At 47.1% G+C, this 13,852-nt stretch overlaps 1 protein-coding gene across 1 annotated transcript; it reads right to left on the bottom strand.

Annotated features, from left to right (window-relative positions):
* Positions 1-1,890: 1,890 nt before the first annotated feature.
* Positions 1,891-13,564, bottom strand: RS1 (retinoschisin 1; the record flags this gene model as incomplete). The annotated part of the gene is made up of 6 exons (XM_079534373.1): positions 1,891-2,043; positions 2,283-2,478; positions 2,709-2,850; positions 5,644-5,749; positions 6,532-6,557; positions 13,513-13,564. The coding sequence occupies 6 exons, from the start codon at positions 13,562-13,564 to the stop codon at positions 1,891-1,893; spliced, it is 675 nt and encodes a 224-aa protein (XP_079390499.1).
* Positions 13,565-13,852: the final 288 nt, after the last annotated feature.

Here is a 13,852-nt window from a genome sequence, read left to right on the forward strand (position 1 = left end):
GTAGAGTTTGTGTGGTTATCTCACTCTGACAGCTGCTCCGGGGTTATTTCTGTGGGAAATAATTAAGAGAATGGGGCTGCAGACTTAGAAATGATGGATCTGGATTGGAGGGCCTGAGGCAGTCTCTTGTCACACCACTTGGATTAGGCAAAGCTCAGCACTCTGTAAGCACTGCATTCATTCATGTCATGAGGCTGAATGCGGCTCTCAGTCCTGCTTCCCATTTCGAAACTGTTGCATTTTACAAGTTGCAGGGCCGTGCACATACTTCCACAGGTAAAATATCTGTAGGATTTTTCCCTCCTAGAAGATACTGCCTTTTTAGCACTGTTTTGTACCATTTCCTGATGACTCAGGCACTGCTTCTCATTTGGATAATGGTAATTGGAGTTATCTGTGCCCAAAAAGGAAAAGTTTGACTTCATGAGGAAAAGCTTTGCAGTTTTGTAATTGTGTTTCGACGGCTTTCATAATGCCCTCAATTGCACCCTTCTTCAATATGCTGTGTTTATGCAGAAGTGGAAGTCAAGCGCACTTCTAAAAGCATTTTAGGACCACTTAATTAATTAAGCCTCTCAGCACCCCGCTTTTTAGATAAGAGGCAGAGGTTAAGTGTATTTCCAAAGGTCGATTAGCAGGCAAGCGGCACAGCTTGGATGTGAGCAGAAATGTCTGCTTTAGAGCATTAAAAATAAAAGGGAAGAGCTGGCAGCAGGGCTCTTCCCCATCCGGGCTGAGAGGTGAGGTGCAGGCAAAGGACAGGGTGAGGCAGGACACAAACGAACCGTGAAATTTAGTGTCTGCCAATTAGTTCCACCTATTTATCACTGTACACTTCAGCCTGGAAAAGGAATCTAGCATCCTGTTCAAAGCTGTGAGCAGGGAGAGTGATGGCACAAACCCTTGCTGCCTGGGCAGTCTTTCCTTCCTCTGAGTCTTACATCTAAATGTAGTATCAGTCATGAGATGCTAAATAAATTATCTTGGTATATAAGGGCATGTGGTCCATCCACTTAGGCTGTGGATGAAGCTTGAAAGCTCAAACAAATTATTCAGGAGCACTCTTATTAAGCAAATGTGCCCCTCAACTCATTTACGGATAGACAAAACTCATTTTGTGGATGAAAGCATGAGTGCAACAGTGACATAATAATTTCAGTAGATAGGGTCTCACAGACTTCCTAGTTAGGACAGTGTAGCACAAGTTTTCAGAATGCCACATGCCCCAAATTCCTTGCGAGATGTTGGTTACTCTCAAAATCTACCTGAGCAATATGTCAAAAGAGTGAAGCGATGGATGGCCAGAAAGCCCAACCTTGCACTGCTGGTGTGGGTTTGCTTTGCCTCTGTTGCAGGAAAGGAAAATGCAAGAGAACTGGGAAGAACTCCAGTCAGGGCAAAGGCAGAACTTCTGTTCACCCCAAAAACACCGTGGCTCCTGCCCCAGCCCTTGGGCCCCCTCTGCTGAATGTTGAGCCCACACCCACACCTACAGAGCACCCACTGGGGACTAGGCCATGGAGGGTGAGGCAGTCATGGAAACTGGAGCACAAGTCTACCTCCCATGCACACAGCGTGCCATGATGATATCTAGCACCCAGGATCAGGACTGTGTCCCATGTCTAGTTCCCACAATCAGAAACACTGTATCTCACGGGACTGAAGCCATGGTAACAAACGACCCCAGCTTTGCTGGCGTGTGCCCCCTGAAAAACAGTAAGCTGTTGGAATAGGGTTCAGCCGTATCACCAGGTGTCACGTAAAGCAGTGTTTTATTCAAGAAAGCCCTTCTGTTTGTAGGGTCGGCAGGATCGTGGCCGCAGCACACATCAGCAGTGAGATGGGACGGCCATACAGGCACACACCTGCACATCTCTACCCAGTGGGCACTCAGCCACATTTGCCCAGGCACTCGAGGAGCTCCATGCGGATGGCAATGCGCACGTGCCAGCCCAGTGGGATGAGGCGGATGTAGCGGGCCACGATGGGCGGCCGCAGCAGGTTCTGCACTGAGGATGACCGGTCCGAGTTGCCATAGAAAACCTGCCAAGAGACGCAGAGGCAGACACAGTTCAGGGGCTGATCAGCGTTGCACTCGCTGTCACCATGGCAGCGTGATGGCCATGGGGCTGGACCCCTGTGTGCCATGGGTAAGCACCAGGCCCCATCCACCTGCTTTTCATACAGGCCCCCCTCCCTTAGGCTGCCTCCCCCAAGACTTCAACGTCATCAAATGCACCCCTGCAACCACCGCTGTAAGACAAAGCACAAGGTCCACCCACCCGGTTGTTTCCGGTCTGGTCCTTGTAGTAAACCCAGTTGAGGTTCTCATCGGTGCGGTACTGCACGCTGTATTTGGTCATCCACTCATCAGCATCACAGCGCCCTTGTGTGAGGATCCCTGAGATCACCTTCACCTCTTTCAGGTCGATCTGCAGCCATTGCCCATTGTCCTGGTACTTGGAGAGCCAGGCGCACCTGGGGGGACACCGTCGGCCCCGCTGCGCCCTAAACTGCCACCCAGGCCACCCTGCTGCCCCACACTGCCAGGGGGCTTGGCCTCCGTAGAATTATAGAATTATAGAATCGTTAAGGTTGGAAAATACATTTAAGATCATCTAGTCCAACCACCAACCATCAGCACTGTGCTCATTAATCCACGCCCCTCGTATCTACCTCATGCCCTCCCACAGGGTCTTCCAACTCACCCAAAACCTTGGCCGTTGAGGCGGGCCTTATTGGCTGTCCATGAGGAGTACCAGCCTGTGTACTGCTCGGGGTTGGAGCAGCTGATCTGGTCAGGGGTGACAGCGCCAGACTCAAAGCCGAGGGGTTTGTGGTAGGGGCACTCTGCAGGGCAAGATAAAAACATGGCACCATTAGTGACACGAGCTGCTCTGCCTTCTGGTTGCCTTTGTCCTAATCTTTTGTCAACAACCTCTGTGGTTTCCTTGTGCCCTAACCTCTCTGTGCGGGATGGTGGGGATGCTCTTAAGCCCTGACCACAACCCCTGCAGTTATTTGCTGTCCAGGGAACGTGGCATCTAAATTTCTTATTCTTACATATAGTTATTCCTAAGTCATTGCTGCTTGTGATGTTTTGGGGGAAAAGGTTTTATTTGTGCATGTTGTAGTCTCCCAGTCTCCCCTTTCTTGCAAGCAGAAGCAAATGGATCCAAACTGGATCCATGGTCCTGGATCCAGCCTCCAGGCTGTCCTTGGGAAATGTCTGGCATCACTTTTTTTGCCTCATCTCCTTCAGCTCCTCCTCATGTACTATCGCGATTTACAGCTGTGCCTACACAGCAGAATTGCTGAGCCTCTCCAACCAGATCTGTGTGTTCTGCTCTGGGAGTTGTAAATGTGCTTGCAGATAGTCTTCCCTTATGGAAAAATGTGCAGGTACTTATGCATGAGTGAGGTGTAATTGCCTGGCCTTCCTGAAGGCTTAGAGATCTTTTGAGTTTTGCCTTCCAATCTCCAGGTTACCAAACCTGATTGCACAACAGCTTTCTGCAACACTGAGAGGCTCATCAAGGCTCCCAGTGGCTGCCAACATGCAGAGCAGCTGAACACTCCTTGGACCAAGCATTTTTTGTTGCGATAATCTTTTACACAAGCAGCTTATCGCTAGGTATTTAGATGCAGATAAAGAAGATGCTCACAAGCTTCATGTGGGAGCTGCTTGGGCAAATACTTGCCTACAGCATTTTGTGATTTTGCAGCCTATGGAGAGGGATATTCCCATTGCACGTGCGTGCCCCAAAGAGGAACTCTACCAAGTTTTACATCTTAGCATGCTTTGTTTCATGGGCAATAAACAAGTGAGTGAAGTGGTATATATCTTTCATTTCCGGGCCTTAAATATGTCTGATAGACCACTATAATGCATTGTGATTACAAATAAGCTCTATGTGCAGGGAGCCAGAGTGCACCCAGAGCACGGTGTGGCCACTGCCTCCTCCAGCCGCTGCCCCTTGGTTTGTGCCATGCCTGAGCACACCAGTGGGATGGTCAATGTCTCACCAGCAAATTCCACCAAGTCAGTATCTTACACGTCAATATCTCATTTAGATATCTTGTTCAGGCAGCGCTACGTTAATGTATTTTCCCCCCAAAAAACACGCGGCTGTTGCCCTGCCTTCCTCCAGGCATGGAAACACCAAGTCCAATAACAACAACCAATAGCAGCTGCTTGAAACCCCTGCACCCACAGCACATACTTTATATGCATTTAACGACACTAAAGAAAAGATCAGAAGGAAACAGAGATTAGCTTTCACTTTTCTGAAGGGCTGAATGGGATGTTTAGCAGGGGTAAAACCATCTGGTGTATTTATAGCTATCTGCCTTCTTAGTGCAGGTTCAACACATCACCATCAGCATTTTCTCCACAGTAAACCTAAACCAAATGTCCCCTCTTTCAGTTTAAAGCCATCACCCTTGTCCTGTCACTGCACTCCCTGATGAAGAATCCCTCTCTGTATCTCTTGTGGGCTACTTTAAGAGCTGAAAGGCAATGGCGTCTCCCTGCAGCTTTCCCTTCTCCAGCTGGAACAGTCCACACTCCCTCAGCCCCTCTCCAAAGGAGAGCTGCTCCTCTGGACCCACTCCATGTCCTTCTTGTGGCTGGGGCCCTGACCTGCCTAAGTGTCTCCCTTTGCATAAGAAACCGCTTCTGCAGAGCAGCTGAGGTGGCCCCACATGTTCACTACTCGGCAGGCTTATCTCAAAGGCAGCGTAGTTTTATTTTAGTATCACTAATCCATAGATCACACGAGTATAATGAAATTAGCAGGTCACCCTCTGGTACGCAGGGCCATGCCGCACACACAGACCCACTAACAGGTGCCTGCTGCCTGCCTGGCCAAACCAGCTTCAGCCACATAACGCCGTTATTGCTGACCTGAAGGAAACCCGTGGAGTGCCCCGCCCACCGCGCTGTGGTGCAGCCCCTTTCCCTGACCCCCAGCTGCCCTCCCCTGACGCAGCTCCACGCCGTTCCCTCGGGCCCTGTCGCTGTCACACAGAGCAGAGCTCAGCGCTGCCCCTCCGCTCCCTGGGAGGAGCTGCAGCCGCCGTCAGGCCTCCCCTCAGCTCCTCTGCTCTGCGCTGAGCAAACACAGGGGCTCAGCTGCTCCTCATACGTCTTGCTTTTCAGAGGCTTCAATATCTTTTAGCCCTCCTTTGGATGCATTCAAATGGTTTTATTGGAGAGCTCAGGGGAAGCAAAGGGCCACGTGTGGATGACTGAGAAGCCTCTGTTCTTACCTGCTGAGTCATCCTCAGGCAGGAGTCCTTCACATCCAACACCACTGTGGAACAGAACATCTGTTTTCTGCCCCTCTCATTTGTACATGCTCTGCTAACCATGTCATCTCTTGCAGCTCTTACATACGCATATGTTTTTGTTTGCTTTCTATCGAGCTGGGAAGAGGCATCAGCCAGCCTGAACCACCCTGGGTGCCCTCACCAGGCCAGGGGTGCTGTTATCTTTCACCCTGAACCTCCCATGGGCACAGCTCCACCAGCCCAGTGTTTGGGGCAGGCACCACTGCAACACCTTGCTGCAGTGCAGGGTGCAATGAGGGGAGATGCTGAGGACCATAGCACAGACACTGCTGAAAGAGAGCGACCCATTACCTGGCATGCACTCCAAGCTGTTAGTTCCACTGGACCACACCGAATTAGGTCCTCCCTGGCAATTGCATTTGCAAGCTTTGCTGTGCCACAGCTCCAATCTCTCATCCTAAAGGGAAAATTAAAAATAAAAAAAATCAACTTAGTAATCGATGATAGTGACACAAAGCTAAATGCCAGTCCAGAAGCCTAAACATGAGTGCGATCTAATAGAGTGACATCCACAGAGAAATGAAAGGTGTCTGCATCTAAATCTTGCAGCCCTCTTGGCTGCTCTTGAACCATGGTACCACTGCAGAGCCCACAGCCCTGAGGCCATGCCATGCCAGCGAGCATCAGGGGTCACCTCCTGGCTCAGCCACACTGGATGCAGCCTGGTCCTCCTGCACACAGGGCTGAAGGCTGCACCACGCAGCCTATTTCTTTTGCACAAGACATGGCTGTCCTACAGCCCTGCTAGGACTGCTGAAATGCCACAGGGTGTTATGTTCTCATGCTCCTGTGTCAGGAGGAGTTGCCACACCAGGATCCCCCCAGAAGGATATCATGTGATGAGTGCTGACTGAAAGCTGCTGTTGGAGTGAGGCAGAGGAGAGTCCCCAGTGCAAACGGCTGCTCCTAAGTGCTCTGCCTGTGACACTCAGATGACTTTCATGGATACACATGCAGATTCACTCTTTTGGTGCATGAGGAAGGCATAGGAGGAATTTCAAAATACAAAGATTTAAAAGTTGCTTCTGCTAAGGGGACCAGCACTCTGAAACTGGTAACAAACTCATGGCAGGAATGGTCCCTCATCCATACCACATTCCTCCACCCACTCCCACAGGTGTTAGGCACTTTGTGTTTCTCCTACTATCTGCAGGATCCCAGCCAGCTGTATGGACTCACCTCACCAGGGGACAGGGCCAGCACAGCTGCAGGCAGCGGGCATGGAGGGAAGAAGAAGAGAGAGATTTCAGACATGATAATATCAGGAAATGCAATGGGTATTTACTCCTGAGCCTGATTCAAATAAAGGGAGAAAGGTAGCATCTCCCCTGATTGCCAGGGGGAAAGCAAGAGGACATGGGCATCAGCTGTGGGCAGGAGCAGGATGCTGATATGCCCATATCATTGCTACTCTGCCACTGGGCTTTCTTTGTGATGGCTTTGATGTTTCCTTTTTCCAATCAGAGATGCCTGAAACATCCTGAGGAGAAGCTCATGTCAGTTTCAGTCTCTGCTTTCCAACTGACGTTGCCTCCGATCATTTTTGCCATCTTCCTGCCCTACAGTTTTCCTTTCCCATTTTGCTTGTAAAAATAAGAGCTGATGACAGGTGAAATTGCAGCCTACAGCCATTGCAGATCACTGGTGGCTTCAGAGGAGATACAGCACCCCTCGAGGTGGCTCTCATGAGAATCTTCCTCTGAGAGACATGGAGGATAAACAAAATGTAAATGGATCTTCCCAATCAATCTTATATGCAGAACACCCTTTCCTTTTTTTTTTTTTTTTTTTTTTTAAGAAAAAGTACTGTGGCTGAAGAGGAAGCACTGCTATTTTTGTAACACCTGACCTGGTTTATCTTCTGCCTGTCCCTGAGTAATGATATTTTACAAGCCCTATCCTTACTGAAAGAGCTCTCCTAACTCCCTGCAAAGCCCAGAGCAGGCTGTTTTAATAGCACTTAGACAAGTAGAATAGTGCCCAGACAACTACGAAAATAAAATACTTTTAAAAGTTCCCATGACTGTTGATAAATCATCAATACAAGCCAAACGTCAGCCCTCACGTTTCCAACAGATACAACGAACGTGGCCAGTTAAGGGCTGAGGTATGGAGCAAGTAAAATCTTGCACACAGAAACCACAAGAAAACAGCAATCTGCAAACAGTGATGTTGTGAATAGGAAAAGAGGATTTTTTTTTTTATTTTTTATTTTCTATCAAATGAATTAGGCTCTGAATTATTCACTGAAATCTAGTTATGATTTATTCATTCACACACTAACTTTGCTGAGCCTAGGAAGGTCCAACTAATGCTGGCAATTTACATCTTGCATTTACACAGCAAGTTTCATCTCAAAAGATTCACAAATGCTGTGCAATTATAATCAGCTGAAATATAAACTGTACACAAAGCTCTGTTTATTACTGAAATGCAGCTTCTCCTAAGCTTTGACAGTGAGCCTGAATGTATCGAGAATCCAAAAGAAAGACCGCAGCAAGGAATGAAACGATAAAGAAATACATAAAAACGTTTTGCGAACACAGAGATGGTCTCCCTCACTTCAGGTTCCCAAACAAGCATTTCTGGTTTCTGGGATATTCCATGCTAACCCAAAGCATCTGCCCTGGCTGAAAAAGCTAACATCAGTCTCTGATGAAAAGTTGTAGCAGTTAATGTTCCTCATCATCAGATTGATATGGTAGAGGCTGGGACCATTCCTGTAACAGCAATGAAGCACATTTCCTGCCTGCTTGATGCTCTGTTTAATGGCACTGGCTGCTGCAGGGCTGTTGCTTCTGGTAGGCAACGAGCCCTTAAGCAGACCCTTCAGAGTCCCTGATTTGAGAGCCAAGACCAAACTCTGTCCCCTCATTTATGGTTACAGCTGGAAACCCAGCAGCTGTGAGTGAAACAACAAAAGGAGTCATTTTCAGGGTGAATGCTGGGACCTATTCAACCAATCCAGAGTATGGCACAAACTTTGCAATTCTGAGCCAAAGTGGGTTAAAGTGGCTGCAAAAGGCAGCACTCTGCAAGTAGCTTGGCCATTGGGGTGCTGGGCTTTGGGCAGTGGTGGCTATGAACAGACCAAGCATCCCACAGCATCCCCCTGATGTCCCCTGATGTTGGGAAAGAAAGGAGAGAAAGCAATGCCCTTGTCTGCGGTTGGCTGGAAAAAGCAGTAATTGATATATTGGTGTGTTTACAGCTGTGATGGGCCCTGTCCTACAAAGGAAATGAAGAGGAAAGCTAGCTGCCAATAGTTTCAAAATGTGATGGCCGGCATGCTTTTATAGTGAGCATGTTTGCCTTCAAGGAAGGTTACAAAGATAATTGGTAATTGTAGGTCAGACAGAACGAATTGCTGCAGTTCATGGAAGAGTCGTGAGTCTGCACCACTGCCGCAGGCTGTTTTAAAAGTACAGGACTGAAAAAAAAAAAACATTAAAACAGAAAGAGTCTTATTTACAGCTCCTGCAGTGCCCCAGGACATTGAGCAAGCCATCAGTTCACTGAAGTAAAGCATTACTTGTGTGTATTTGTGAGGGACAGGGTGTTTTGTCTTGCCTCTTCCCTGTCCCCCAAATCACCAGGCCGTGAGAGACCTCCAACACGTGGCTGGGCACAAATGCTTTTTCTCAGCACTGGATACGGGGACGGTGACAGTGGAATGGGGAAGAGGTAGCAGCCCTGGGCTGCAGGTGGGGCAAAACAGCAACTACATGAGGTTCTGGTGGGTGAAGAATGGAGGAGGGGACAAGCAACAGCAAGGACGTTCAACTGGGGGGCAATGGGCACTGCAAAGGGTGGGCAAGGTTTCTTTGGCTCTCCTTCATCCCATGGATTTTTGGAGTCAAGCTTTTCTCTGAGCTGAGCTGAGGCTGGAAACAATAAACATGAAGCATCAGAAAGGGCAGGCAGGAGCACAGCAAGGCACCATGCAATGGAATACTGGTATTTAGCAACAGGAGCAGATAACTGCAGGTGTCAGAAAATCTCTGCTTATTGAGAATGTGCCTGAACATGAGAAAGAAAGGAGGAAGGGAAGTGCAGCCAGAAGGAACAATGACAAAGCTGAGGGATTTCAGGAGGTCATCTCTGAGACATCGTGTTGGACATCCTGACCACTGAGCCACAATGGCAAGCCATCGTGTTTAGAGTGGCTAGAATTAACAGTGTGTGTGCGAGCATGAGAAGGCGTGCTGTAAGGCAAAATGGAGAATTGAAGTACAGAATAAACATCAGTCACTTGATTTACCAGAGTAAGCTGGTAAGTTTCCTGGTCATGGAAAATGTTATTGACTGTTCATTGACTTTACAATTCAGGTGGCCTAGATCTTCAGCTGGAAAAAAACATCAGCTCTTGTTTGTGCAAGCGGCCTCTGTATTTAACAGGGCTCAGAGAGAGGAGCAGTATTGCTTTCCCTTTGCTTCTCCTAGTGCAGAGCACTGCCTGCATGTCCCCAGCGTGGCTGCTTCCATGCAACGAGTGTGGCATTGCACAAGAGGAAAGAAAACATTTTAAAACAGGGAGAGATTTGACTGTAGCCCTGGAAGAACCATCTCAGGAAGGAGAAAGGAGAGGGCAGTGAATGGCTTTATCACATTTTTTTGAAAGGCTGTGCATTTCAGCTCCGTGTTTGCCATGAGCACCCCAGCACAGAGGAGCAGTTAGGTGGGAGGTATGTAAGAAACATGGGGCCAAGACATACAGCCGTCTAGTGCAATGAGCATCTTGATTTCCAGAGAGTGGGAAGCCTCCTTCCAGGATGACAAACGAAGCCCGGAAAGGGGCATGACGAGTCCTTGGTGGGGGCACTTTTCTTTTGTATTGCACCTTTATTTCAGTGATGTTTAATCTGGCTTTTCTTTTTGTTCATCTGTTTTGTGTTCCACTTACTACGTGCCAGTATTTACCTGGAATTGATGAAAGCCATATTGAAATAATGACAATTATACCTATTTAATTCAAATTCATTTCTCTTTTATGCCTGTTGTCTCCTCAGTGCTTCTACAAATCTTTTATGTTTTGAAAATACTTGGAAAAAAAAAAAAAAAAGAAAAATGAAGAAAAATCAACCTTTGCCTCTCTTCTTTTCTCGAGAACATCAATTATATTTTTTTCTAAAGTGTTCCCTTGAGAATTTTTGGCCTTTTCTGATCTTACTGACACATTTGTTCCTTCCCACTCGGAGCTCTGCAGTACATTGTCTGCACAGTAATTTTAGTGATTTTGTTAGATGTACCTCTTGTGCCAAAGAGTGGCACTAAAGATGTTATTTACTGTGATCTGAAGGCGGGGTTGGGCCTTTAGTTGTTGGGTGCTGGGTTTTTTTTCTTCAAAGCTGCAAAAAATAGAGAGGGAAAAAAAACTCCCCTCCTTCTAACTGTTGAGACGTGCTTCTTATCTGATGCATGACAAGCAGGGATGGAGCGATGTGGTGCTGGGACGTCACATCTATGTGCTGTGTGTTTGTGACAGCCCCCAGATCTGTGTGCTGGTGCAGGATCGAGATGCACATCTGCTGCTGCTGTTGCTGCTGCTCTGTGGGGTTCCCAGCAAGCAGAATCCCAGCAGAGCCTAGGGGCAGGGTGCTCCCCTAAGCTGCGGCTCTGCAGGAGAGAATCGCTAAGGAGCTTACGCTGTCATCGGAGCAGCCGGCTCAAGGCTGACCCACCAGTGCTTCCCCATGGTGGAAGAGGAGGGGGCCCGAGGGGACCTGGGCAAAGGGCTGCTGCACACTGAGCAGGCAGAAGAGGATGCTTGGGCCATGGAAAACACAAGTAGGTTTTTAAAAAAGCAGTAAAAGAAGAAATAAATAAATAAACACCAAAATAGCGATGCCTGGAAAGTGATCCTGCAAGTGATTTTTTTACTGCAGGCTCTCTGAAAATATCCTGGTGTGTGGGTGTCTATTAACAGCAAGCTGTGCCACGGCTTCAGAGCAAGGTGTGAGCTTGTTCCAAGGGCTAATTGCAGTTATACCACCCATCGGGAAAAATGGGCAGTTTGGGTAAAAACAGCCTTCCAAGAACCTCAGGGACCAAATGAAGGGCAGCACAGAGCTCAGGTACGAAGGCATTGCACAGGTGTTTGCTGGCGGATCAAAAGGAAGACCTATGAATTAGTGCAGAGTACAGCTGAGCATACCAGGATGAAATAGAGGCATGGCCACTTGAGGAACACCTTCCTACCCATGACATTCAGTAGGCCTTGGGCGTTCAGCCTTTTAGCTTGCCTGTACCACACTGCCTGAAGAGGAATTGTCTTGGGCCACATGCACAAAGCTTGCTCCTAAAGTAACGCCCCCTATTTATTTCCATGGAAACTACAATGATACAAAGAGCACAATAACACTGGTAGAGCAAAATCTCAACTACAAAATACTCTTTTTCAACACAGCCACTGCCATTAGCTCTGCATTTTTACCAGTGGTGAACGAGAGCCTGCGTGCTGCACTCACAGCAATCTGCTCCAGTGGAGATGATCCGCTGTGGCTGTCACCACCACTGAAACGCACCACCCACTGCCTCACTGTGCTCACATCCACTGGTTGTTCTCCACAAACATTTCAGCAAGTATTAATAAATGTCAATGGGTGCCATTTGTTTCTGCATGGAGAAATTCAATTAGACTACTGCTTCATCCGCACTCCTATGTCAGAGTGCCCCTCTGCTGCCATCTGTCACGCGGCAGCAAAATGTAATGGGATGTTGGTGGGAAGGTTCAACCTCTACTGCCATACCACCACCATCTGCCCCGATGTTATGGGCTGACATCATAAAATGGAAGGAATTCCTTTTGGAGCAGCCCTCATAAAATAGATAATGTAGTTAATGTATACGAGTAACAAAACTTATTTAAATCTACAATATTTTTAATTAAAACAAGAAAAGAACACAACAAAACCACAAAACTAGTGGGATATACAGCCCTGTCTCTATGAAACTAATGCATCAGCCCGGTTCAATGGCAGTGGCTGCCATTCTTGGTGACTTCTCATGGGGTTCCTCAGAGGCTTTTGATGAAATGTTATTCCTCCTGTACTTCATCCTTGAAAACAGCTGCTCACAAATGGAGGCAGTGCCAAAAAGCGATGACATGAATAAGTCGTGACTGTGAAGCAAGGAATGTTTTTCTCTGGTAAGAGAGGTCTCATAAAAATAAAGAGACACGGTTAGATTTTTGAGTCTGATTGCAACTCTGCACACTCCATTTGAAAATATGCAGTCATTTATTTATGTCAACTGAAAATGGAGTTGCAGGCTGTGAGTTGGATATGCGTGAGGAAGCAAAGTAACTGACAGACACAGAGGAGGACTTTTAAGTCCTAGACTTAAGAACATAGAAAAAAAGTAAAAATGGAGAATTCAACACCTGCGGGGGAAAAGCTGATCTGCCCAATACTTTTGTCCCAAATGGACACACCATACTGCAGCCACATGCAAATGGTGGTAGATACTGCACAGCACCCAGCAAGAACAACCCCAGCCTTGAGACATTCAGAGCTTTCCTGTCAGCTGTGAAAAAGTCAGTTCAAACACAACCTGAAAGCAATCTCCTTGTGCCACAGTGAGGTTAATTAAAATGGAATTGATAAACACTCCCACACTCCCTCCTCCCCTTTTTTTTTTTTTTTTTTTTTTTACTTATGATTTTTATTCTTAGAGTGCCTTTGAAATTCTTCCCCAGGACAAAATATCTGAAAGAGCCTTTAAGAAAAGCAGATCTCTACCAGCAGTGTCTTGCTGCTAAAGAAAATTAGTGGCTTTTGATTAACCAAGAGTTTTGATTAATGAAGAACCGGTCTCTCATATTCTACTGTACCTCATTTTTCAAATCAGCATTATTATTTACTCACTGGCTCAGCTGCATTACAATTTTCTGTGTAAATTCATATTTTGACAAATTACATGCCAATCTTTTTTCACTGCAATTACTTTGCAAAACAGAGTTGTACTATTGAATATTCATAGAGCTGTAAGAACGCTGCTCCCTCACATACGTAAATTACACATCTCCTGCACAATTTTTCCCTGATTTTCCTTCCATAAAGAGCTCCCTCTGTACCCCATAGCCCAAAGGAGTTTGCATGAAACAAGAATGTATACAAAGGGGGACATCTGAAAGCACATCTCTAGAGGCAAAGTGCATACCTTTGTACCAGAAAAGAAGAGACAGCAGGACGTTCCCCATCTTGAACCGCATCTTTTCCTTCCCCTTTCAGAAATAGCTCCTTAGCCTGCTGCTCAGCTTTCTGGGAAGGCACGAGATTAGCTTAAGCTTCACCTAAGCACATTATGCTCCACCATTCTGGGGATTTTATCAAGGAGCATCAAGCCAACTGCACAGTTATTACTGTCAAGCTCCATGTGGCATAGCTAAAAGGTAGGAAGCACTGTGGCACTGTGTGGCACTATGACTGTATTCAGACATTTATGGATGTGGTATTTAGGAACATGGGTTAGTGGGCAGTACTGGCAGTAGGTGGATGGT

This window comes from Tetrao urogallus, assembly GCF_951394365.1.
Source record: "Tetrao urogallus genome assembly, chromosome: 1".
In the NCBI taxonomy this organism is placed as follows: Eukaryota; Metazoa; Chordata; class Aves; order Galliformes; family Phasianidae; genus Tetrao; species Tetrao urogallus.